This window comes from Eretmochelys imbricata, chromosome 9, assembly GCF_965152235.1.
Source record: "Eretmochelys imbricata isolate rEreImb1 chromosome 9, rEreImb1.hap1, whole genome shotgun sequence".
In the NCBI taxonomy this organism is placed as follows: domain Eukaryota; kingdom Metazoa; phylum Chordata; order Testudines; family Cheloniidae; genus Eretmochelys; species Eretmochelys imbricata.
Window position 1 is genome coordinate 16,648,100 of NC_135580.1, and position 26,528 is coordinate 16,674,627.

Sequence of the window (26,528 nt, forward strand, 5' to 3'; positions counted from 1 at the left end):
CTTAAAGCAACAACTTGGTTTGTTAAATATGAAGAATACAGCATATCCCTCCTAAAATTACAACACTTACTCTAAGTACAGAATGAATGTTCTAAGAATTTAGAAGTAAATCTTAGAGTTACAAATTTTAAATGAGTTCTTTACAAAGTTCAGCACCATGTTTCAGGTCTCTCTCTTTTTGGTCCTCAGTGATCTTAATGTAACAATAATATGGGAAGCTTGAAGAATATGTGAAAGCTCACTGAAGTCTCCTACATTGGCTACATTTGAAGATTTTTTGCTTTTTGTGATTAATGGCCATTTGTCAGTTATTTTTCATAACTGAAAGCTTATTGTTCCTCAGCCTCTGTTAACAGATAATGTTCTTCTGTGGAAAAGAAAACTGTCTTCTTTCACAATGGCCACTGGCTCCTAATGCTCATAGTGGGAGTGAAGCCAAGCTGCCCTCAGGGAAGACGGTGTTCCCATCTGTACTAGCTTTTGGACTATGGACACAAAGGGTAACTTCCTTCCTGTGAAAGGTGTTGACCTCTGGTTTTAGCAGTGGTTCTCCCATGCCAGCAAAGGCATTCCAGCCGTCTCAGCACCAAGGTCAGACAAAATGCCCCCAGGCCCTACCACTCTTGTGTAACCTTCCAGAGCCAACAGTATCATATCACAGGTGTGACATTAAAGAGATATGGGAAAGCTCTAAAAATGATTCTGTGTAATTTGGATGGGCACTTGGGGCCTGACCATATAAGCTCTCAGAACGCCAATTCTAGTCAACAAGAAGTGTTTGAACTGAGGGCTTGCAGGATTGGGCTGTCATTGGATATGCAGAATGTGGGGAGCTGTTTTAGTGGGGCGGACTTGGAAATTCATCCCTTATGAAGATCAGACTACTTGTACTTGATTGGCCAACAATTCCACATGTCCCTTTACGCAACTGGCCTTCGCCAAAACCTGTTCAGCTCCCTGGCACTGTAGAGGCCTCAGGCAGTGACGCAGTTTCGTCCCTCCTGTTCTCTGCCTGTGGCACACAATAGTTTAATCTCCTGAGAGCTGTAATGTTTTGCTCTAAAATTCTGGTTGAGAGGCTGCGTGCAGGGGTAGTACTGTATTTAATGGCCTGTGATATATCGGAGGCCCAGCTAGATCCAATTGTCCTTTCTGCTGTGGTGCTCTAACAATTTGTATAGTGGGAGTGCTGAAAGCCATTGAACCAAACTGCAAGTCTTGTAGATGATGGAAACCACTCCAAGCCAGGGGGTGCAGGAGCACTCCCAGAACCCCTCGTTCCAGCAGCTGTGCCTTTCTGGATTTTAAATGCTATGACCCTCTATGGAGGTAGCCCTGTTTCCATTCACAGAGGTGATGGATGAAAGTGATAAAGCATTCCTTCCAAGAGATTTCTTTCAAATGAATCACTGCTGTAAGCAGCTGCACACCTGGCAAGGTCTATGCAGGAAAGTTCATGCTAAACAGAACTAAAGTCATGCTCAAATGTTAAGTTGGTACAAATTACTTTGGGGGAAGTTGTAAAGTGCAGGAAAATCCCTTCTGATCATTGGAAAAGGTCCCCACTGCACTGGAGTCTGACCCTGGCCCTTGACACAACCATGGCACTCCCATTAAACAGAGGGCAGAACAGTAGTACAAATAAAAAAAAATAAATAAGTTGTGTCCTTGGGTCTAGACACTTTGGGAAGATGCTGAAGAGAGTTCCCACCAATCAGCATCCAGCCACTTTAGGCATTCTCAGGACTACAGAGGTCAATCCTTCAGACAATCCACCAGATTCTGGTCTGTGGATTTTTTTTTCCAGTGGGTGTAGCTTTGGTGCACTTTGGAGACCTTTGTTCACTGATCTTAACTGCAGTTTTGTCAGACCTGAAGAACACTCATGCAAATTCCCTATTCAGGGTCTAGTTATTACTATTAGTTGTAGTAGAGCATTAGAAGGCCCAGGTGAGATTGGGACCCATTTGTGTTAGGCACTGTATAAACACAGACAGTCCCTACCCAGAAGGGCTGACAGTCAAATTAGATATAACAGATGGGGGTGGGTGGGAAACAAAGGCAGACAGGGTAAAATGATAATATTAGTGAGGGGGAAGGAACAAGCGAAAGCAGGGAAAGAACAGGTTAAAGAATATTATTAGAGACGTTAGATGTATTCAACTCAGGAGGGCCTGACAAAATTCACCTTGGGATACTTAAGCAATCTCAGAACCATTAGCAACTATCTTTCATTCTAGCATGAAGCACAATAGAACACAACCCTGCAAAAGCAGCATTATTGTACACTCCTCTCACACTCAGCTCCAGCCTGGGCAGATTCTTGCTCAATAGGAATAATTGCCTGCCTGGGTGTGCAGCACACAGTGGTTATTGCCAGGTCCTGGGCATACACAAGGTCATACACCATGCCCCCTAATCTCAGCCTCTCCCTCTGGCTCCCACTACAGAGTGCTCTTTGGCCTGGCCTTTCTGCAGGCTTGGAGAAAACTCAGACAGGAAGCAGAAACTGCTGGGTGGGATTCTCAAGAGAGCCTGCATGTCAATGAAATAAGACTTGTGCTCCTAACTCTCTTATGCATATTTGAAAATCCCAGCCTCTGTCTCCCTGCTGACTTTCCAGTGGCTGGGGTCTTTAGCAGGTGCCCAAATACAACACTATCTCATCAGCTATCCACTGAGCAGCCCTGCCTAGCCTGTCACAAGCACACTGTATCTTTTCAACTATAGGTACCTTTAATCCTTCGTTTCCCAGCAGGACTTAGCACAGAGTACAGCACAAGAGGGACCTTCCACATGACTTTCTTTCCTCAGAATATCCCCCTTTACTGCCTGTTCCTCCCCGTTATATATTCTCCCAATTACTGAGTCACTTGTCTCATTAGCCCAGCAACTACCACCCAGGTGTCAGCAATGCCAAGAGAAACTGGTCAATTAATTTCACTCAAGCTTACAGTCTTCCCAGTATTGCAACCTCTTCAGTGCCCCCGGTGCTACCAAGAGTACCCTGTGACAGACAGCCTGGCCAGTGTTTGGCCAAGGGCATGTAACTACTTATGAAACAGTAAACGGTGGAATAAAACAGTTGAGTTGGAAGTATGTTCTGCAGCAGTAAGGTTCTGGCAGCAAGAGTTAATAACAGCTTGCCCATCGTAACAGAGAGAGAATAGCACTGAATCGGTGATAGCCCCAGTAATCTGCTGCCATAGAGGACACACATGCACCCTCTGTGTCTGCCTGTACATGTATTTGAGGGGGATGTCTGTGCTCAGAGTTCCATTGGTGGCTGACAGTTAAACCCCTCCATCGATATTCAAGGTTCTGGTCACCGTCTACAAAGCCCTAAATGTCAGAGACCGCCACTCAACCTGTGTTTGTTCGGATGGGCCTAGGGCATCCTCAGCAGCAAGCCCTCTTCTCTGGAATTTGCTCCCTTCAGAAACTGATCTGAGCCCAAACCTGGCCACTTGCAGACAGAACCATAAAGTGCACTGCTTTGTCCAGGCTTTTTCATAATTTCTGAATCTGCCTCCCCTCTCACCTAGCCTGCTGGCAATGGCATTCCTCTTCCTCCTTCTGAAGGGGATGCTGGTTCTCATGGAATATTGATCTGTCTAAGGCCTTGGTCTCTGTTTAACCGTACACAGGGCACCTCCAGTACCATGGTGGTAAGGGCTTGTAAGAAATACAAATAAACCATTTCTGCCCTCGTGCACAAACAGGACACCAGTTAGCTTGACTAGTATTTGTGTGCACATTTAAGGCCCACAGGTACTGGTGGCATTGCAGTATATTGCTAAGGTTAATAATATACAGAAAAGAACTTAGGAAATAGAGTCTAGGAATAAGACTTTTGGGGGGAAGGTAGAATCCACATGGATTGGGGCTGGATGAGGAAGAAGGGAGAATTCTATCTCCACCAAAACGACTACACTGTCATACGGTTCATGCAAAGACACCACTGAGCCGCTTTAGATATATATAAAGCTGCCTTGTAACCCAGGAATGGGAAGTGCTTTTATATAGCACTTCCCATTCCTGGGTTTCAAGGCAGCTGGTCTTTAAACCTCTGTTTTCTTTGGCATGGTACATGGCTCATCTGAGATAGCCCACAATTAACAGCCGGGCTGCTGCACATAAAGTGCAGCATGTCAGTAATATCTTACCCACATTAGAGGAACTGAAGAACAACCCTCCACAAGCCTCAGAGCATCATAGTCTTTGGTAGAATACCATGTGACCAAGGTCTGGCAGCATGTGTAATGTGCTTGTGGAGGAGTCTATGGGTTTGCTGATGGTGTTTTGAACTGTTTATTAGGGCTAGCTGAAAATTTTCCATTGAATTTCCCTCCCCCTCCCCTTTTTTAAAAAAAAATGGAAAATGGATTTTCAACTAAAAATGCTTACACCCCTTGGAGACAAAGACTTTCCTTGTCTCTGTTACACCATCCTGACTGAATAGAGATAGTTGCGGCAAGAGCAAGGACTCTCTTAAAGAGCCTGTCCCTGCAGTTCCAGATCCATCACCACATGAGCTGCATGGAAAGTGAGTAAAATGGTTCCTTGTTCTCACTCATTGTCTTTTACTGATGCTCATAAACAAGCACAAAGGGAGTCACAGCTGCTTAGAAGGGAGCCCAGCTCTATTGACGTCATCAGGCCTGAGGTGCTCAGCACTTCTGAGTATCAGGCCCTTAGACTGGAAGCTCCTGGCAGGGACCATGTCCTCTGCCAGTTTTGTACAGGGCTAGCACTCCGTCATCACTCAATAAATAACGGGAATACACAGTCATGCAGTTCTAGCATGACTTGCTCAGTCGCTCCCACTGCCCTCTTCCCCGCCTCATCTCTCCCTTATTCACAACATAATTATTAGTCCTCTTGAGACACAGCAAGAAATGGTTGACTGACTGATCCCTGTTATATCCAAAGCTGCATGAGAAGCATCTGATTTAAAAAGCCTAAGGCTATTATTACTCTAACAGCAGCAGCCAAGACCTGGGCTTGGCAAACGTCTGACTTTCCATATCCTCTTTCAGCTCCTCGCAGATGGTAGGGGTTGACGACTGTTCCTCGGACCTTTATCCCAGATACTCATTCTCAATACAAGCAATAGACAGCATAGTAAATTACTACCCAGCTCTCAGAGCTATTGTAGCCCACAGTTAAAGGGAGAAGCAGATGGTTACCACTGGATTTCTTCGCTTTTTTTTTAAATCTAATTTTGCCTGGTTGAATAACATGCGTGGAAATATTTATCTGTCTCGGGAGCCAGCCTAAGACCCTGACCCTCCATGCTGTGTGTTTACCAGCAGCACTTATGGATGGACTCAGTTCTGAGCTCCCCGGAGTTGCCACACTCAGATAGGACACGTTTGGCATGCACACATACGCGGGATATGTATGCACAGATTGCATTTGCAGGTGTTCAGCTGCTAGCCAGCCTCCTGCTTTGCCCACCCAAATCCAAATTCATGTGCCCCTGAGATCATGAGGAGCTGGGTGGAGATCTCTGGCCTGTGTTCGGAGCAGGTCAGACTGGCTGGTCCCTTCTGGCCTTAAAGCCTGCTGAGAGTATGCACACAAAATTGCACCTAACCCTTTCAGAGGCCAGATTGAGCTGCCTAGGAGGATTATTTCTGTTATATTAGTAGCGTGTGATAGTGCCCAGAACATGCTAAGCATGTTCCTGCTCTGCAGGCCAGAAGCTGTGGCCCACCTCCTTCCTACTCCTTTCTGCACCAGAGGGAATTAGGGAAGGAGTTGTCCCTGCACTCCGCAGAACAGAGGGACGATAACTGTGCCCACGGTCTTTACGCAGGCCACGCTCATTTCCCTCCCCACCCTACACTGAATACCCATGTAAGGGCTGGGCACAGCCCAGCCCATAGTTAACTTCCTTCTTCTTGTCCAGCACTCTGTATTTTCTCATGGCCATTTGTGCTTTCTAAACAGGTGTTTGTTATGCTGAGTTCGGAGTGCGTGTCCCGAAAACCACAGGCTCTGCCTACACCTACAGCTATGTGACCGTTGGGGAGTTTGTGGCATTCTTCATTGGCTGGAACCTGATCCTGGAGTACCTGATTGGCACAGCAGCTGGCGCAAGTGCCCTGAGCAGCATGTTTGACTCCCTGGCAAATCACACCATCAGCCACTGGATGGTTGACAGTGTTGGAACATTAAATGGACTGGGTAAGAATTAGACTAATACTCTTGTCATGTAATGTGTAGTTACGTGTCTTAATCGGGACCTAAAAGGCAACTGGAACCTCCTTGGAAATCAGACAAGGATCGCATGCTCTGTTCACTATTACCTCTGTCAATGGCAGTCTTGCTATTGTAGTTACTTGCGGGCATCCCAGTAGAGTTGGAGTGAGGTGGCAGCTTACCTCTCTGACATCAGGTGCGCTGCCATGCCCAAGGTCCCCTCCTTCTGTGGTTCTGGTTCTCTCCTCTGGAGGGAGCCCTCCTCTGGCTATTTTTTGGGCTTTTGGCGCCATAGCTAAAGCACAAGTCTTTCAAAAGAAAGCCCAGTTAATAGCTGCCCAAAACAAGTCCCTCCCCCTCCTTGGGCAGCAGCCCTCTGCCTAGGGTCTGTGCGACCTGCAAGTCCTGTTCCTTGATTACAGGCATCACTTTCTCCTCTTGTACCAGGGGCTGACCCATCCTTTATTCTCACAAGGCCATGACTTCTCTCTGAATCCTTTCCCTTCATTTCAGGGGCTTCCCATCACCCCAAGGGCACTGTAAGGGAGCCCAGGCTCTCTACTACTCCAGACTCAGGCCCTGTGACCCTATGCCATGCAAACTGCCTGTCCGCTCCAAACTGCCCTGCTCACAATTCCCAGTGCTTCCTCCATCCAACTTTCCCTACCTCACCCTGGACCTTCTTAGCATCTTTCCTGGACTCCCTTCCCAGTTCTTCTCAGCAGGGAATGACACCAGCACTGGCCCGGTCACCAGCCTTGGAGAGCTTCCTTACCCCACTGCTGTCCTTCCCTTGACTCTCCTCACCTTCCTATTAGCAGGGGACCACCAGGCCCTAAGTACGGGGGAGCCACCCAAGTCCCATTCCCTCTTTACACCAGGAAGGAGGGCTTGTCTTTTATTCTGTCTCACCCTTCCCATCAGGCCTTGTTGTAGCATAGAGTCACCTAGGAGAAAAACCAGGCACAGATGGAACCTGGGCCTGGGCCTGACCCTGACATTGTCCCATGCCTCATCCTGGCCTGGTTTTGAGATTGTCTTGTGACAGGTGGGTTTTCAGGAGGGAATGTCTGAAACGGCCAACCAATCCTGGTGAGTGTTCCCTCCTCACCTAAGGCCTAATCCTACAAGGTCCTGAGCTCCCTCAACTTCCACTGAAATCTGCACTTTGCAAGATCAGACCCTTACTGATTAATGCAGATAAACAGGTGGAAGTGGGAGCCTGTTGTTTCTTCACTGGCTCATGATGGAGGAACCTTAATCCAGGAGTTAAAGACCTTTGTAAGTGACTATGTCAAAATACTGCTGCTAATCCCTTCATTCACACAGTGACTCTCTCCTGCTGATATACACGGGATGCTGCTCAGACACAGGACAGTTTAAAAAGTCACAAAACACAGTGTAAAAGTGGAGACAGTATTTAAAAAGCCAAACAGTCCGGGATCCTCTCAAAAGAGTCTGGTGTTTGCAAATGCCCTGGGGTCGCTAGTGATTCCAGCTCCAAAACTCCCCAAATGCTAAAGATTACAAGAAGAGTTGGATAAACTGAGGAAGGTGCCTCCAGGGAACATGATCCACAGGCTCAGGCTGACTATAGCAAAGGTCCTCTTGACCCACAAGCAGGCACAGTGCTGCACTCTCATGATCACACCCACTGAAATACACAACACGTGATCCAAGTGCCACGCATCCTGGATCCTTCTGACTGCCCCGTTTGATCAACAGCTGATGTTTGCAGTGCTCACCGTTCCACTCTTTCCACAGCATTTTGTAGGCTGCTTTGCCCTGCGCTAGTGATGGAATTCGTAGCCTGGCTCACTCACCCCTGAGGAGTTCTCCATCTGGTGACACAATTGGAAAACATTCGTTGGCAGGAGGGAGCATTCTTTGATGCAGTCAGGGGGCCAGAATAAATCATTTTATTGGTACTAGCAATGGGTTTGAAGCAGCATGTTTTGCTCTAAATGCAAACAGTCTCAAAGCTTGGCTTGTTCCAATCCAGGGTTCTAGTTCAGCTTGTCTTAGAGACAGGCTCAAGGGGTGAAGCTGGGAACTGCATCTGGAGTGGAACTTCCCTGCAATTTGGGCGGGAAACAGGTTTGGGGCTTCTATCTAAGCCCATCTCTAATTTATACCCATCAGATGGAAAACAACCTGTGTTTTATTCTCTGCATTTGCTAAAGTTCTCTCTGATTACTGTGGTATAAGAACACTACATGGTTTCAGGGGGGTGCCTATCACACGTACACACACGTTGATGAAGATAACTGCTAACTGAAGCAGTGTACTTCCAATCTAGTACAGCAGCAGGTGAGAAAGTGCATACACAGATGCAGTGTTAGTAGACTAGCAATCAAAGCAACTTCTCCAAACCCCAATTCCTGGTTAATCAGATGGGCTGCATCTGTAAGGTAATGAAAACAAACACTTCTGAGCACCCAGCCAATGGCAGTCTTAAAGCTAAATCATAATATATACATTATGCTGTTTAATTTTACATTCCCCTGTTATCATCAATGCCGAGTGACTCACCAGACGCAGATGGCAGTCTGTGAAGCCAGTGGAGGGCTTTCAGGGTTCAGGGATTCAGCAACCTGGCTTCCGCAGACAGGAACCATGCTGCAGAGCCATTTTTAATCATCACCTTCTAGATTTCCTTCTACAGGGACCGACCAGCTGCCTGGAGCACAAAAATCTAGTAACTGCTTGTTAATTTCAGGGATTTCGCTATTTGTCTAGCAGACCCAGTACTACTCTGTGGCAGATGCTAATGAGTAGCAATAGATCACAGTTCTGATAAACGTTTCATACAAAATTAATGTTTGATTCATTTTTAATTGGAGGCTCGCAGAGTGGATGACTAGGTGATTTTGGAAAATGGAGGCATGGTCATACAGTTTAGGATCTGAACTTTCGTTCTTTGCTCACCCACAATTCCCTTTGACTTCAGGGCAAGGAATGGAGGTGTGTCCTTTATCCTGAATGAAAAATGGTAATCCATTCACAGTAAACAATTTGACACATGACTGAAAGCACTGGGAAATGCTGTACTTAGAAGAAACCAATAGGCCAGTATCCTGGTTCTTACAAAATGCTTCCCAGGAAGGTTCTAAAACATGGCAAGACACCTGGTTGTTGTGCCATTCTATGAAATGGTGTAAATGTCTTCCTGACCCTAGCTAGTAATCATTTTATAAGCTTGGGGGTGAACGCCTTTGAAACGTATTGTAGCTAATGTAAGCCGAGGTGCTGCTGCACATTAATTACTGATAACCGTTAATCCTTTGCATTAGGATCAGAGCAGCTCTACACATTTTTATATTGCTCCAGAATCCAGAAGGCAGGGGAGGGGATTTTCCTGAGGTCCTCGCTGTCTCTCTCTCTCTCTGTCTCTGTCTCTGTCTCTCTCTCTCACTGTGCGTGAAAAGTTACACATGTATTTTGTTTTGTTTGTCCAGGGAATGGAGAGGAATCATATCCAGATCTTCTCGCTCTGGTTATTGCTGTCATTGTAACCATCATTGTGGCCATGGGGGTGAAGAACTCTGTGGGATTTAACAACATGCTCAATGCAATTAACCTGGTAGTGTGGATCTTTATCATGATCGCTGGGCTTTTCTTTGTCAATGGCGACAACTGGTCTGAAGGGCAGTTCTTGCCATTTGGATGGTCTGGGGTAAGTGTCTTACACACAATCTGGTATGCTATGGTCATCAGTGGCCTTCAACTGAAGCATCCTAGCTGGTCATATAGTGCCCGCACCATATAAGCCACACCACTCCAATTCCCATCTGCTGTGCTAGCAGGTCATCATTATTTATTTGTATTACATAGCACATTGAGGCCCCAACTGAGATCAGAGCCCCAGTGTAGTCTAGATCAGAGCCCCAGGGTAGACTATCAGCTCGTCTGAGCTGGCACTAACAAAACATAACAGACAAAAGCTGGGAGAGGAAACTGAGGTGAAACAACTTGCCCAACGTCACACACATCAGGTCAGTGGCAGAACTGGGAACAGAACCCAGGTGTTCTGACAACTAGTCCAGGGCTCTAGTCACTGGCCCATATTGCTCCTCAGACTATGTAACAACAGAAGTCTTTAGCCACCCTCCCCTCCCCTGCTTCCTTCTTAGAAAGCACCACTTTGGTTTCATCTCCTAGCTCCTTGGGCCATGGAGAGAGGTCACAAGGCCTGATAAACTGGGGAGTCTGGGGAGGGCCACCACAGTCAGAGGGGGTAGAGCACAGGTAAATAGGAGCAGCTGAGGTAGTTTCTGTGCACTGTGGGTACATCTGAGAAAGAGGGGAAGTCTGGTCAGTGGTGGGGAGGGAGCTGTCTGAGCTCTCTAAAGGGAGGGCCAGCGCTGCTGTATACTGAACTCCCAGAGACAGATTTACAGGGCAATAACTGAAGGACTTTCAAAAAGATTAAAGATGAGCCAAAACGGGGACCATTCTTCCAAACCCCCTCAAACCGTGGGAGTCCAAACCATACAGAATCCAGGTCCCAGCTCTGATCCAGAGACCAAACCCTGACCCACCTCAAACTGCTAGACTGACAGCAATAAACTGAAGAGTAAGAGTTTCCAAAGTGCCTAAGTGGTTTAGGAACCAAAATCCCATTGATTTTTTTTCCAATGGAAATCAGGATCCAAGTGACTTAAGTGCTTTTGAACCTTTTACCCAAGGTGTTTTACTGAAGCCCTGCTCTCTCCCAGCTGAATGTGGTGAGTTGGTCTATACTGGGATCTAGATCCAAACCCTCTTTGTATCTGCATAACCAAATCCCAAATGACAACCTTTGCCTGTCTTTGAAAAAGTCACTTGTGGTCCAGTCTTCCCCCACTCCATCAGAATCAGCCTAGAACTTTTTCATAACTCTAAGCTCGAGAGCCAGCCATTTGAAGTGATATGTTGTTATAATGTTATTCCAAAATACAGTAGCCATGGATAGAAAAGGAGTTAAGGGAGGACTAGTGCAGTTTCTATAAAGAGGGGGAAACATACTGATATTTGTTTTGGTTGGTCTTTAGTAAAAATGTTCTAAGCTGTTTGTTTTGTGCACTTCATAATGCCACCTGCCAGTTCTTATTTTATGGATGTTAGCTCACAGCTTACTGAGAATTTGGACAGATTTGGCTTTTTCAGCCTGCTTGAACTGTTTTTTATCCAAGGATGAGCAGAGACTGAAAATATCTCAGCTGGACTAAGGCCAAGATAATTTCTCAGATTTACACTGCTCAACTCCATAAGGTTTTGTACAGAAAAATAAGCAAGAAAGTAAAGTAAACCAAGATTCTTGGTTATCAGAGAGGATCCTGGGCTGTCTGATGTTTTTCCTCCCTCTTCTCTTAAATAAATCAATATTTTCTGCTAGATAAAATCTAAAGAGAAGAAAGAAGTCCCCTTGAGAGCATATATTACATTTATCTTTTGAAGCTGCTTGGCCTTTTTACACCACATATTAGGAACAATAAACAAAGAGAAACAGAAAAAACAGCCATTTCTCTTGTATTCAAACCTATGAAAGACTCAAGGCAAAAGTACAGAATTTAAAGGGATAAGGGGCTTCATCTAAGCCCATTGAAGTCAATGGGAACCTTCCCATTAAATGGGTTTTGGATCAGCTTAAATTTGAGCCCCCAATTTAGATTTTGTAAAAATAATCATGCAGTCTCTGTGTTTAGGGTGAAATTCACTCTTGTGCAGAGGGCCACAATGAGGCCTCAATGAGGCCAGTTAAGTCCTTTAAAATAGGATTTAAATGAGGCTTAAGTGGTGCAGAGGCCCTCTGCAGAGAGGTGAATTTTACCCTCTAGTGCACTGCTAGATAGATAGATAGATAGATAGATAGATAGATAAATAGACATTGCAAACTAACCCGCTTCTTGTGTCTATCTGAGATACCAACACTTTAAAATCATTACCTTTTTTGTCAGTCTTGCATAAAATACCTTACAGAAAGCCAAGGCAAATTCTTTCCGTGTCTGTATTTAAATAAAGAGTTGCTCTCCATTTGAATCACAACTCGCCATTTATTTGTAATTTTCAGCCATTGCACAAGCTTGCAATGTTTCAACAAGCTTCAGTGTTTGTTTCCTTGATTTGATAACTGTCCTTGATAATATTGTATATTTAAAGAAAATAAACACAGAATATTTTAACAGTAAAAATAATTCTTCATCCAAGGGTTCCCAGTGGGTGCTGCTAGCCCAGCTGCAGTTTCCATACAAAACAGAAGTTATTTTGAAAGCTCCACACATCTGATTACATCTATTCTGGTCCGTCTATCAGCACATTTTGCTGTCACATTAAAAAGTTTGCTAATATGTACTGTGTGAGAATGTTACAAATCCCTATTAATTTAATCAGATTTGGATTCTAATAGCATGAAAGCAAGTGACTATATAAAACTGGTTAATTGTCTCATCTGTCACTGTCAGGATCTGTCAATAGATTCAGGGGCTGCATAACTACAGATCTGTGTCAAGCGTTAGTCAGTTGCAGATGACTCTCTTTTAGTGAAAACCCAAACCCCACCAGCCTGCAAACAGCACAGGGCCTCCTGCCTCAAAGGGTGGAGAACAATCTGAGTACTCTCAAATCCAGTAGCTCTCCTAGCCTTGGTTTAACTTTTTTGTTTTAATTTTATTGAATGCTCTTTTATTTCTAGATATTTCATTATATGGCATGATGTTCAAGCTGCATGTTGAAAGAGAAGCACTAGATTAAATTATTGGATTCTTGGTTCTCCCAGGTGCAGGCCCCAAATTAGAAGGCTCAGTTTGGGCACTCAGATCAGCCTTTAAGTGTCCAAAAGTCCAGTTGAAATGGAACCGGGATCCTTAGCTTAAGCATCCGTGTTTGAAAACTTAGATACGCTCTGAGCCACATCTGCCTTGCTTTACATAGGCTTATTGACTTCCACTCACGTTAAAGGGGGTTAGGATTTGGTCCAATAGGCACTGATTTCAATGTTCTCACAGAAGCCAAAATCCACTCCCCAGCAGGAATAATTCGGCTCGGCGCTGGGAAACTCTGTAGGAGGAAGTATTAAGGGAAAGCCTCCCTTTAGGCCACTGGGTTGGTAATGGAACTTCTCCATGGCTGCTACTGGAGGCCTCCATGGCCCTGGTGACCCTTCTGTCCTCACCCCTATGTAAAAGTACAGTGGATCCTCCAGCCCTTGATGGGGGCGGGGAGGGGAATACAAGGAGGCATCTCTCATTCTACTAGTTTTCCTTCATGTGTCTGATTAAATCAATTATTTGTGCAGGTGCTAAAAGGCGCAGCTACTTGTTTCTATGCCTTCATTGGCTTTGACATAATCGCCACCACTGGAGAAGAAGCTAAGAGTCCCAACACCTCCATTCCCTATGCGATCACGGCTTCATTGGTCACGTGCCTGACAGCATATGTATCTGTAAGTACCAAATACATACGTTTCTCTACTGTAGCTTCTGTGCTGCTTTCTTTAGTGAGATAACGTGCCAGTGAGATCATGTAACAAATGTTTCCTTCTCTGGTGGATGTGCATGACTACGTCAGCTGTGGATGTGTCTGACTATATCAATGTCTTTCTGTGGCTGCCCTTTGACCTCCCAGTCTGTTGTTTCCAGGCGGAGGATTCAGATAGTTTCATTCTGATGGGGATCCCATTTCCTGTGCCAGCTACATGGAGCATGTGACAGCATGTGACAGCCTGTCTTTTCCCCATGCATAATCTACATCATCCGATACAAAGGGGAGCTCAGTGTGTAAGACTGCAGCAAAACAAAGAAGAGCACCAGAGATGCAGGACACATTTCCCAAGCTGCATCTTTGGAAGAGGAACCACTTCCACTGCTACAAATTTGGGACACTGCCCAAGGCAGCATAGACCATAGATCATAGGCAGTAACGGGTGTGGGTGGCAAGCATAGAAATGGCAGAAGCATTGTTCTGCTTCTCGGCATCCAAATAAACACACATCTGTCTTCAGGGTAATGGAACAAAACTGAGTGAGTCATAGGGGGAAAATGTTGTTCTAACTGTTTTACCTAAAACCTATCCAAAGGCCACCAGGCTATCCTCTTTCCTTAATCATGGCAGTTACCAGCCAAGTCCCTTCATTTATTTTTCATTTGGATAATTGTTCTGCAGTGAAGGCCATATTTTGTCCTTTGCAAATAATGGTTTAAGTATGCTATATAAGAAACATAGGATGTGTGGCCATTTCTGAAACCACATTTTAAATATTTCTGACTTTCATCACTGAGAAACTGATCTCGTCCATTGTGGGTCCTCGGCAGAAATATAAGCTGCAGTCAAGAACAACCCTCTATACTCCTCCACTCCTACCTCGGTGTCTTCTTTTGTCTTTGATAGGTGAGTGTAATCTTAACTCTGATGGTGCCATACTCTGCCATTGATTCTGAATCCCCCTTGATGGAAATGTTTGTAGCCCACGGATTCTATGCCGCTAAATTCATCGTTGCCATTGGCTCTGTAGCAGGATTGACAGTGAGCTTGCTGGGCTCCCTTTTCCCAATGCCTAGAGTCATTTATGCCATGGCTGGTGATGGGCTGCTCTTCAGGTGAGTCATGCTTTTGCTGTCATTTATTTTTGCCCCCTGATGCTTTGTGACTTGAGTTCAAGTTAAAGGCTCTGCTCTCATTGAAGTCAATGGGAATTTCACCCTAAATTATCTGATGTGCACTTCATATTATACTGAGATTGCCTGGAGCTACAAGCTACCCAAAATTCAGGGTAGTTCCCTTGTCATTATAGCCACTTCTTTGGGAGGGTCAGGCACTGGAATTTTACCCAGAGAAGCAATTATACTAGAGCTTAGTCTAGCTCCAAACCCCAGTACCGCGGCTTTGCATCCAGGTAAGTGTTACTGTCACAGGGAGCCTCCACTGTGTGCAGTTTTAACGTTCTGTGACTGTTTCACACTCTAGATTCTTGTCCCATGTGAGTTCTTACACGGAGACTCCAGTGGTGGCTTGTATTGTCTCAGGATTTCTAGCAGCACTGCTCTCCTTGCTGGTCAGCCTAAGGGACCTGATAGAAATGATGTCCATCGGCACACTCCTGGCCTACACTTTGGTCTCTGTTTGTGTCTTGCTTCTCCGATACCAGCCAGAGAGCGACATTGACGGCTTTGTCAAATTCCTCTCTGAGGAACACACCAAGAAGAAGGAAGGGATTCTAGCTGACTGTGAGAAGGAGGCTTGCTCTCCAGTGAGCGAAGGGGAGGAGTTTACTGGCCCACTCACCAACACGTGCGGTGCAAAAAATCTGCCATCATTGGGTGACAACGAGATGCTAATTGGGAAAGCAGATAAACCCACCTACAACATCAACCACCCCAACTATGGCACAGTTGACATGACCTCAGGAATCGAGGCAGATGAGTCTGAAAACATTTATCTCATCAAGCTGAAGAAATTAATAGGGCCACGTTATTACACAATGAGGATTCACCTGGGACTGCCAGGGAAAATGGATCGCCCGACTGCAGCTACTGGCCGCACTGTCACCACCTGTGTGCTCCTACTTTTCATCCTGATGTTCATCTTCTGCTCTTTCATAATTTTCGGTGCAGACTATATCTATGACGAGAGCTGGTGGGCTATTCTCCTGGTGGTTTTGATGGTCCTGCTCATCATTGCATTGGTATTTGTGATCTTGCAACAGCCAGAAAACCCCAAAAAGCTGCCATATATGGCACCTTGTCTCCCTTTCGTCCCTGCATTTGCCATGTTGGTGAATATTTATCTCATGCTGAAGCTCTCCACAATCACATGGCTCCGATTTGCTGTCTGGTGTTTTGTGGGTAAGTCTTGGATCTTTTAAGTGACTCTGTTTTAAAAGAGCTGTAAAAGTAACTTCTCTGGCAGATGGAAACCTAGATGTCACTCTCCTTTTTCCTCCCTCCCACTCTTCCTGCCTCTCCCCTCCTTTTCTTTACTTTCTGTTCTTCTGTCCCCATTTTTTCTTTTTTCCATGTTCTCCCCTTATTTGGGGGAGATTTTTTGAATACAATATAAATTCCCCCCAAAAAAACCCAAAAAGGGAACTCTACTAATTAGAAAAATTGGGCCACGCTGTCATTCTAACCAGTCTGAGCTGCAGCTAGGGTATAGTACAATTCTCTGCAGCATCTTCAGCTGTGATCCCAAAACATTTTCAAACCTCAAATTAATTCAGCACCCCCGGGAAGTGGCCTAGCATCATTATCCTCATATTGCAAACAGAGACACTGAAGCACAGAGGGGTGAAGTGCCTTGCCCATGGTCACCCTACAGGGCAGAGGCACAATCCGGAATAGAATCCAGGTCTTACTTGCCATCCGACCATCTATGCAGCCAACCACACTGCAACTCCAGCTATGCAGGCTGTAGGGTGAGCCAGTGTCAGGCTGGAGGCTAGAAGGCAGGAAACCTGGTTCACAGTCTCCCACTTTAACCATCGTACAACACCTTCTCTTAAAGCCAGCGCTTAAAGGTTAGCATTCATGTTTATGTTTGTATTTATTTATTTATGGTTGCTTTTTTCCACCTCCCACTCTGCTGTCCGGGCACATCTACAAACATTCAGACATTCAGTATCAACATTAAAATGATCATCTCTGCAATAAACTCCTCTCCCACCACTGAAATATTTACATTTGTCCCCCCTATAAATACCCCCGACTATCATCATAATCAAAAGAACAGTCCCACATCCACCAGCCCACCCTCTCCAAATGTCCAGGGGAAAAAAACAGGCCATATAGCATGTCCAGAAGATTAACAAATCTGGGCCATAGAGAACCAAAGCAGGATAAGAATACCAGAGTCAAGGTCCCCTCATGGGGAATATTATTATTTGTATTGTGGTAGGGCCTATGAGGCCCAGTCATGGACCCCATAGTGCTAGGGTGCTGTACAGACTCAGAACAAAAAGACTGTTCCTGCCCCAAATGTCCTGCCAACAGCCCCTTCCCAATCCAATCAGAGCTCAGGATCCTACTTTGATTGCAACTGTGGCCATATGGCACAGGGCGAGAGTTGGGACGTTGTATGCTAAGTGTTATTCTGCTTACAAGACTAAGCCTTTTTTAAAGAGGAACAATGATTGACATCCGAGCCAATGGCTTGTCCGCCATGTGTCAGCCCAATCCAAATTCAAGTAGTCTTCTTCTCATCATCATCATCCCTACCAGGGGTTGTGATGGGAAAGAAGAGCAGCTCAGCATTTACCACAGTGATGCCGCTGGGTGCCACTTGAACATTTCCATTCCAGCTGGCAGCTGCAAAACCTGGCCTTATCAACGGCTCTTATTGGTAGAAATTTACTCCATTTGACTAAAAGTGAAAAACAATCAACAATGAAAACCCCCTCCACATATGTTATCAGCAGCAGGCAGGTTTTCCTGTTTATAAAAGAATCCAGAGGGACCGGTTGTCCCACCCACCATGAAAGCTGTGTGGGTCTCACTCCCTTATCTGTCATCACAGAACTGCAGGGCCAGGGCAGATTTCAGCAGTTGATCTTTCACCTGCACTGCATAGTTTGGAGGCTGCTTTCCCAAGCCTGTTTTAGGAGTTAGACTTTGCACTAAATCCAGTTTTTAATAGTTTTTTCCAAAAATAATTTGGGTACCTGTTCAAATTTTGGTTTCTCATAAATGAACCCCTGAAGTTGTTTGATGGAATGTCCTGCAGGAGAAGAGCACCTGAGAGATGGCTAGAGATAAATTGGTTTATTCAGTGAAATGAATTATTCTCCCTTGTATAGCTGCTGAAGGGCACAGCCAAATTAAACTGGCTCTAAGCACTGTCCTGATCTCTTCATTGCAGAATAGCTGGGTAACTCACATAGCAGAATTGATAAGCTTGTGTTACTTAGTGTAACAGCTCATTTCCAACATTTCTAGTCATAGCCCCCGATCCACGTGGATGGGCCCCTTGTGCCTGCAAAGTCCTGTTGATTTCAGTGGGACTCTCCATAGGCGCAAGGGATCATGTGGGTCAAATTGCAGGATCAGGACCATAGTCAGCACAAGAGTTACTGAACCCAGATTTGGGTTCAATTTTTCCAAAAGGCCTAAGTAACAAGCCAAAGAATTAGCTTCACCAATAGTATATTCTGCCCACTCCCAAGCTATCAGGAGTTGATTGAACATTCCTTATCTCAGGCCAGACTTCTGCACCATTTAGGGTACATCTTCACTGCAGAGTTAACGGGAGCTAGCTACGCTCAAGTCTCTCCTCCTGAGTTAGCCTGGCTCATGGGAGTGCAGCCACAGTGCAAAACAACGCTCATGCTGCTGTGTTTCCACTGATGCTGCAATCACTTGTGCATGGCTCTAAGACTCCTGGGGGTACATCCCATGGTTCTGCAGGACCCTGAGCCTTTCCTGATGAATCGGGGAAGAACTTGTTAGAAGGCATTGGAGGACTAGCAGCACTCAAGTGGAGCTAAGCTGCATCCGTGCTATAAAGGAGTCAAGTTAGCAGTAAGACATTTTAGCCTATACCCGCTGACTGGCCAGGCAGCTAGAGCTGAAAGCACTACCATGCTTGATCTAAGGGGTTTTGTGTGTGGACAGGACTCGAGTGAGGAGTAACATTCCGTTCAACTTACAACTCAAGTTACCTCTGCAGTGAAGACAAGCCCTTCTGCTCTTGATATAGGAAAATGCTGTATTCTGTTCTGGTCACTCATTTCTAAACGGTTGTAACAGAAACAAGAGGGGTACAGAGAAGGACAGCAGAAATGGCTAGAGGAACAGAAAGACCGCCATGTGCAGCGTTATAGTTTAGAAAGCAGACAAATAAAAGGTAACGTGATAGAAGCATTTAACGAGTGGTGCAGAGAAGGGCATTAGATGCTTCCTATTTGCTCCCGCATAACACTCAAACAAGGAACACCAATGAAATAATTGGAAACACATTTAAAACTGGGAAAGGAAATACTTGTTTTGCTTTACACAGTGCATAACCAAAGCCAAGAACTTAACAGTATCTAAAAAGAATGAGACATTGGTATGAATAACAAGAACAGCCACATTTACCTTACATTAAGATAAAATAAGCATAAGGGATATAACTCTTTATGCTTTAGGGCATAACACAGCCACTAACTGCCTGGGGCTTGCAAAGTACTTCTCCTATGTGCAGGTTATTCCATGATTTCTCTGAGACGGGGTATCTTGCACCTTCCTCTGAAGCATCTCTAATGGGATACAAGGACCACTCGTCTTATCCAATACGGCAGTGCCTGTGTCTTCTATGTTCCTAATTACAATGTGAGACTTTATTCACTTTCACTGGATGAAGTTGATTCTCTCTGGCATCAGATGAGGATGTGTCATCCTCTTCAGGCCCAGCAGAGCCAATGGAGCATTGACCTGCGCTCTCAGCTTCTGGATGGGAATTCCAGCTGAGCTCTGGTTTAAAAAAAAAGAAAAGAAAAAGACCTCAGCTTTAAAGCCAAGATGAGGGCAGGTGACAATCTTAAAACCTCAACTTCTTCCTAAGGATCTGGAGTGTATTGTGCAGAGAGAGCGCCCTATTGCTCTGTACTCTTCAGAAAGGGGAAACTGTACAGAATCTTTGGAAAAGAGGTCAATTACGTAAATTCCAGAGGTTCCCCTGAGTCCTGAGAGCCCTGGGAACTGAGCAGTCCTGTCCCAAAGGTGCTCTCTCTCTCCCTACTTCCCAATCAGGCACACTTGAGTAATTGTTGCACTCCAGAAATAGTGCAGTACATTCTGTAGCTCCACAGCACTCACCCAGAATCTAAATAGTGATAAACAATTTAATTTGTTTGGCTTTTTTATTTCAAAGCAGCCCTGTGCAGCTGAGCAGTAAAGTAAGCAGAGGGCTTCACAAAAGAGCTTCACAAGATGTATTTTTAGGATTTAATTGGACTGAGTGCAGACTAGCACTTCCCAGGGCTCAGACCTGCAGCTTCATTAAATTTCTATGAACAAACAGACCATCTGGTGGTGCAGGATCCATAATTTTAAACCGTATCAGGAGATTTCCAGGACCCTGGCTCATCTATTTTTTAATACTCCAGACTGACTGGGGATGAGGAACTCAGTGGCAGGAACAGAAAGCCTTTTTGCTTCATGTGAGCATTTTAGTAAAAACAGTCAAATTCTGAGCTTATGCAAGCAGGAATCAGTGGAATTTTCAGTATTTTAAGTATTACCTACCCCAAGCATGAGTCAGGCCCCCTAAAATTATGAGATTGGCTTAAAAACCATGAGATTTAAGAAAAATAATATATTCTGGGGTCTTTTGGGTTGCCTTGTAGTGCTGGAGCCTTTAGGGTTCACATTTTCAAGCTTCTCTCCACAGTCATGATGGATAGAAACTTTCTTTTTTTTTTTCAAATGAAAGCTGAGCTTTTCACATAATCACCTGACTCCAGGAGCTGGGGCTTTAAGAAAAAACACCAAATATCACAAGATTTATGATTCTAGCCTCAGAGTTGCAGAGAAAAGCTTGAAAATATGACACCTAAAGATTCAAAAATTATAAGATAAAAGGCAAATAAAAAGAACTCCCAAATTATTAAGTTTTAAGTCTAGTGTATGATTGTCAATTGTATGATTTCTTTTCTTTTCTTTTTTTCATGGACTTGACTCCTTGTTTTTGAACACTTATGATTGGCAATCCTCTACTCTACTGCACTTTACTTCTGGCAGTGGCCAACACCCAGTTGCTTCAGAAATTCTGTGATCATATTCAGTTGTTCATGGGAGATAATTTATTCCTGACCTCTGCAGGCAGTTCACACCCTGGAACATGAGACGTCTATCTCGGAGGAGCCTGTTTTACAAAATATAGCTCTTTTGCAGTAGCCTCTACACATGATTTTGAGGCTGGAGGTCACACACACAAATGTTTGTTGACTCTCAGGAGAAATAGCCATACACTGTACCCTGTCACTTAAGAAGCTGTGGAATATAATGACCTCCTTCTGCAGCTTTAAATCAAGGGTGACTTCAAAACAGCAACAAAGTCTGCTAGATTTAATTAACTTTCCCCTGTGGCTTACATGGCATCAGTTCAGTTACCAGCCACAGGCAATTACTAAAGAAAGGCAGCTTCTCTTAAATTTAATTATTTCCCCTGCAGTTTCCATGGTAAAGAGCTGAAGTGGGTACAGTTTGTTTTACTTCTGCTGTTGTGTGAGACTTGCAGTAGTGGTGTGTGAACTCTGTTATCTCACATGATGATGTCAACCACTGCCAGAGCTGAGACAGACCTGAGCCGATGAAATTCTTGCAGGAACACATCTGCAGTAGATGGATTCTTGAATCCATTACCAATTAAGGATCTTAAATCTCCATATACCTTGGCTTCTGGAAAAAACATTCATGGTAGGTGGGATGCAGAGATTGTGTACCGTCACATGAGAAGAGAGTGAGAAAGAAAAGCTTGAAAAGAAACTTCTATCAGCAACAGGAGGGCAGGATTTCTGTATCATTTTAGCATCAAACATATTTAACCTTATGACTGTGAAGCATACTGGCTCTGTGCAATGAACGGTATGAGAGAGACAGTGGGAATGCAGGGAACACTGAACAGACTGAAGAGAAAGGGTAGCTGGGGTGGATAAAGGTATGAAAATGCAGTTAGGGGATTTTATCATGAGTCTGATGATATTTGATGTTTTTCTTCAAGTCCCAGATCCTGGAGTCGAGTGTTTATGTGAGAATTTCACCTTGCATTTAAAACAATAAATATAGTTCTAGCCCTTGTGTTTGCAGAGAGAAGCTTGAAAACATGAACCCCAAAGGTTCAAAAACCAGAAGGCAAATGAAAAGAATCCAAATTGTATTATTTTAAAATCTCATGATTTATAAACCCATCTCATGGTTTTGGAGGTCTGATATTGCATAGACCAGATCATCAGCTGGTGCAAATCAGTGTAATTCCATTGACTTCAATGTTGTCCCTTGACCTAGACTGATTTACACCAGCTGGAGATCTGGCCCAAATATGTGACCTACATATTCCAGGGGGAAGCAATGATGCCTAACTCTAGTGACTGTGTCTTTACAACTAATCAGGATTTCTTATTCTTCTCTTCCCACCACTCTAAAATATATTGCCTTGCATAATGACAGGTTTCAGAGTAACAGCCGTGTTAGTCTGTATTCGCAAAAAGAAAAGGAGTACTTGTGGCACCTTAGAGACTAACCAATTTATTTGAGCATGAGCTTTCGTGAGCTACAGCTCACTTCATCGGATGCATACTGTGGAAAGTATAGAAGATCTTTTTATACACACAAAGCATGAAAAAATGGGTGTTTACCACTACAAAATGTTTTCTCTCCCCCCACCCCACTCGCCTGCTGGTAATAGTTTATCTAAAGTGATCACTCTCCTTACAATGTGTATGATAATCAAGGTGGGCCATTTCAAGCACAAATCCAGGTTTTCTCTCCCCCCCGGCCGCACTTTCCTGTTAGTAATAGCTTATCTAAAGTGATCACTCTCCTTACAATGTGTATGATGATCAACGTGGGTCATTTCCAGCACAAATCCAGGGTTTAACAAGTGGTCACTTTAGATAAGCTATTACCAACAGGAGAGTGGGGTTGTGGGGGGGGAGGGGAGAAAACCTGGATTTGTGCTGGAAATGGCCCAACTTGATTATCATACACATTGTAAGGAGAGTGATCACTTTAGATAAGCTATTACCAGCAGGCGAGTGGGGTGGGGGGAGAGAAAACCTTTTGTAGTGGTAAACACCCATTTTTTCATGCTTTGTGTGTATAAAAAGATCTTCTATACTTTCCACAGTATGCATCCGATGAAGTGAGCTGTAGCTCACGAAAGCTTATGCTCAAATAAATTGGTTAGTCTTTAAGGTGCCACAAGTCCTCCTTTTCTTTTTCCAAAAATATATGTATTCCATATTGCTAATAGAGAGACAAAGAGCTGTGCAGTAACATCACAGTATCAATTTTATAAGATCATTGTGTTTAACTGTTTAATCTTTGACTAGCTAGAACACACCATTTATTTATTCCACAGTGTTTCCTTTCTCAGATGGTTAACAGTTGTACCCCTCTGTGTCTCCCCCCACCTCCCTCAGGCTTGCTCATTTACTTTGGCTACGGTATGTGGAACAGCACACTGGAGATCAGCGCCCGGGAAGAGGTCCTTCATCAGAGCACCTACCAGCGCTATGATGTGGACGTTGACCCATTCTCGGTCGAAGAAGGCTTTTCCTATGCTAATGAGAGTGACAACTACCAGGACTGGCAGCCTTCAGAAGACAAAGGCTTCTCTTACCAGCAGATGTCGGAGGCAAAGGAAAGCAGTCGGACGAGTAGCAAATCGAAAAGCAAAGGCAAACACAAACAGAACTTCGAGGCCCTGATTGCAAACGATGAGCTCGACTACTCACCAGAATAGGCGTAACACAAACAAAACCACTATGCTATTTCTCACTAACCTAACCCTTGGGCTAGAATGTGAAGGCTTCTTTGGCTCTCATTTTAAATTCCATCCTTCCTAAAATTTCAGTGCCCAGAATCACATCACTTACTCACTCACTTTTTTACTCTTCAGGATAGTTCTATAAAAAAGTTTATCCTGAATTCTGAGATTGTCACATTGATCAAAACAAGCAAGTGACCCATTCCGAGTCCACCAGCACGGCCTATCTTGGTGAATGTTACCAAGAGGGTCAGCACGTGGATGGATTGGCTGACTGGCAGATTCTTTCTAAGTCTATTAAGCATCCTATTGACCTCTTTTGGCAGCACTGACAATGTGATTTAAATGAGAGATGTGCCAAATAGGGTGGGTTTCATGTGAGCAGTTACATGACCAGCTGATTGGTGGGGGCATGAGACATATTCTCTGTGCTTTCCATAGAGAATATTTATCCCATGACTATGCTGGCGTGAAGCAACATATTTGGCATTTTCTTAGCAAGTATATTTTTTCCTTGAACCTATAGAAAGAAAACCTTTGCTAGAGAGGTGTAAGCACACTGAAGCAGTAAAACATTTCCCAAGGGAATCTCAGGAGTAGATTGAAAGTGGATCCAGGGATCTTAGTCTCACAGAGCAACATTTTCATCCTCCATTTCAGTACCATGGCAGTCACTGCACACATCATGACTAGGGATGAGCCTGAACCAAACCTCCTGAATCCAAACACCACAAGCTTTGGGATTAAAATGCAATCTTCATTGCTTGCACCACACTCTAGGACAGACCAAATCAAAACTTCAGATCCCAGCACACCTGAATTTCTCAGATCTGGATCTAAGCTTTATGGTTTGGGCCCATCCTTAATCACTCCTCATCTAGACTTAATTCATTCCTCTATAAATACTCATAAATATCAAACTCCATTTCTCTTGGCACCATAGGTACCAAGGCTTGGACTCCATTTCCATCATTGTGTGTCTTCTACTGATTCACTGATCCATAATAGTTCCCACTGGGCACAGTCCAGATTGTCATTCAGATTTCAGTTCTTCAGATAAAGTTTCTATTACTTCATGTCACGTCAGTCATTAACTTTAGGTCATCACTGGACAATATTTGTGGCAACTGTAGATAACGGGGCCATTGAAATCTCATTCCTTGCCGTAAACTATACTTTGTATTAAGGATCCTTACCTTGTATATGTTTTTGAGATTTTTAACCAATGGACTCTTGGGTGCTACTATGAAAAATACTGAAGTGCAGTTAGTGACTGTAGTTAATGAAATTCCATAGGATCACGCCTCACTTTGAAACCAAATGGAATAGGCAAAGGGAGATGGGAGTTCATGTAACACAAGGCAGGGATTCTTAGGAGATGAATGTTTATTGAGAGTTAATCCACTGGCTACTAGTAGAGAACTGGCCCAATCCTCTCACTCTCACCTGAGCAAAACTCCCAGCAATGTGAATGGGAGTTTTGCCTGAGTGAGGACTGAAGGATCAGACCCAATAGGAATAACACAGTCTCCTCATATCTAATCACAAGCATACTGGGCCAAACTCACCTGTGGTGTAACTCCACTGAAGCCAGGGATGACTTTGGCCTGCTATGTCTTTTCCTTTTAATATATAAAAGAAACATAGTTAACTAAACTCTGGTAGGAATTGTTCTGACAAAGAAATTGGACATTTCTGAGTCACTTTCTCCCATCTATGTTTTTGTTTATTTAGTAATTTAATTGCAATATGCTCAATGCACCTATCAGTACTACTAGGCACATGTAAACAATATTCAATCACATTAAACCCTAAAGCAATACAGAGTCATAGTGGAACCCACCCAAACTGGCACTCACCTCACCAGAACAAAGCCGGAGATAGAGATTTTCCAAGCAGCCTTGGGGATTTAGATGCACAATTCAAATTGAAATTAATGAGTTGTGTCTCTCAATCCCTTAGGCAGGTTTGAAACTCTCAGGGACCAGCAGAGCAGTACATTCCAGGGTTGAGAGCCCCCTTTCTGAGAACAGTCTGCCACCAGCCCCCTGAATTACAAAACTATCAACTGGAGCATCCTGGATGACTTTGAGGTGTGGAATGCAGAAGCAGAGAGTCTGGTTGAAAATCCTGGCCCCATTGAACTCAATGGGAGCATTGCCATTGACTTCAATGGAGCTAGGATTTCACCCATTTGTCTCTGATGTAGCTCACACCCATACCATATAGGACTAATGTCTTCTTCTTAACATATTTGGATTCTAACAACTTTCAGAGCCAAGGAGAAACGTTTTATTGTCTCTTCCCTTTAAAAAACTCCTGTTATGGTTCTTATCACACTGTGTATTTACATAAGAACGGCCCTACCGGATCAGACCAATGGTCCATCTAGCCCAGAGTCCTGTCTTCTGACAGTGGCCAATGCCAGGTGCTTCAGAGGGAATGAACAGCACAGTCAATCACACAGTCACCCATCCCCTGTCCAGTGCCAGGTTTACAATGGCACCAGTGGCTCCATGGAGCCGGGCCCATGCTCAGAAGGGACCCCGGCTTACTCCACTTGCACTGCACCCTGAGACCCCGCTCCTCCCACACCCACCACTTGCTCTTCTTGGCCGGCCTGCCGCCTGGCCGCAGACTCCTCCATGACCCCTGACTCCACCTCTCTGTTCCCTTCTGCCCCCTGGCAGGACCCCAGTGCACCTCTGGCTCCAGGCCTGTGGGGCCCAGCCTGTCTCCCCAGAGCTGAGCCGCCTGGCCAGTCTCAGCCTGGGGGGGAGGGGCAGACACTGTCGGGGGCTTGGCTGGGCCCCTCCAGGCAAGTGCATCTGGGGCAGGTCTTGGCCTGGCTGATCGCACCACTCCTGAAGGGACAGAGCAAT

At 44.6% G+C, this 26,528-nt stretch overlaps 1 protein-coding gene across 1 annotated transcript in view; it reads left to right on the plus strand.

Moving 5' to 3' along the window:
* Nucleotides 1–23,622, plus strand: part of SLC7A14 (solute carrier family 7 member 14) — a 36,433-nt gene extending 12,811 nt beyond the window's left edge. The window contains exons 2-7 of the mRNA XM_077826409.1: nucleotides 5,956–6,192; nucleotides 9,666–9,883; nucleotides 13,484–13,630; nucleotides 14,575–14,783; nucleotides 15,151–16,028; nucleotides 23,300–23,622. Coding sequence (XP_077682535.1) covers nucleotides 5,956–6,192; nucleotides 9,666–9,883; nucleotides 13,484–13,630; nucleotides 14,575–14,783; nucleotides 15,151–16,028; nucleotides 23,300–23,622 — 2,012 coding nt within the window. The remainder of the gene's footprint in view (nucleotides 1–5,955; nucleotides 6,193–9,665; nucleotides 9,884–13,483; nucleotides 13,631–14,574; nucleotides 14,784–15,150; nucleotides 16,029–23,299) is intronic.
* The last annotated feature ends 2,906 nt before the right edge of the window (nucleotides 23,623–26,528 follow it).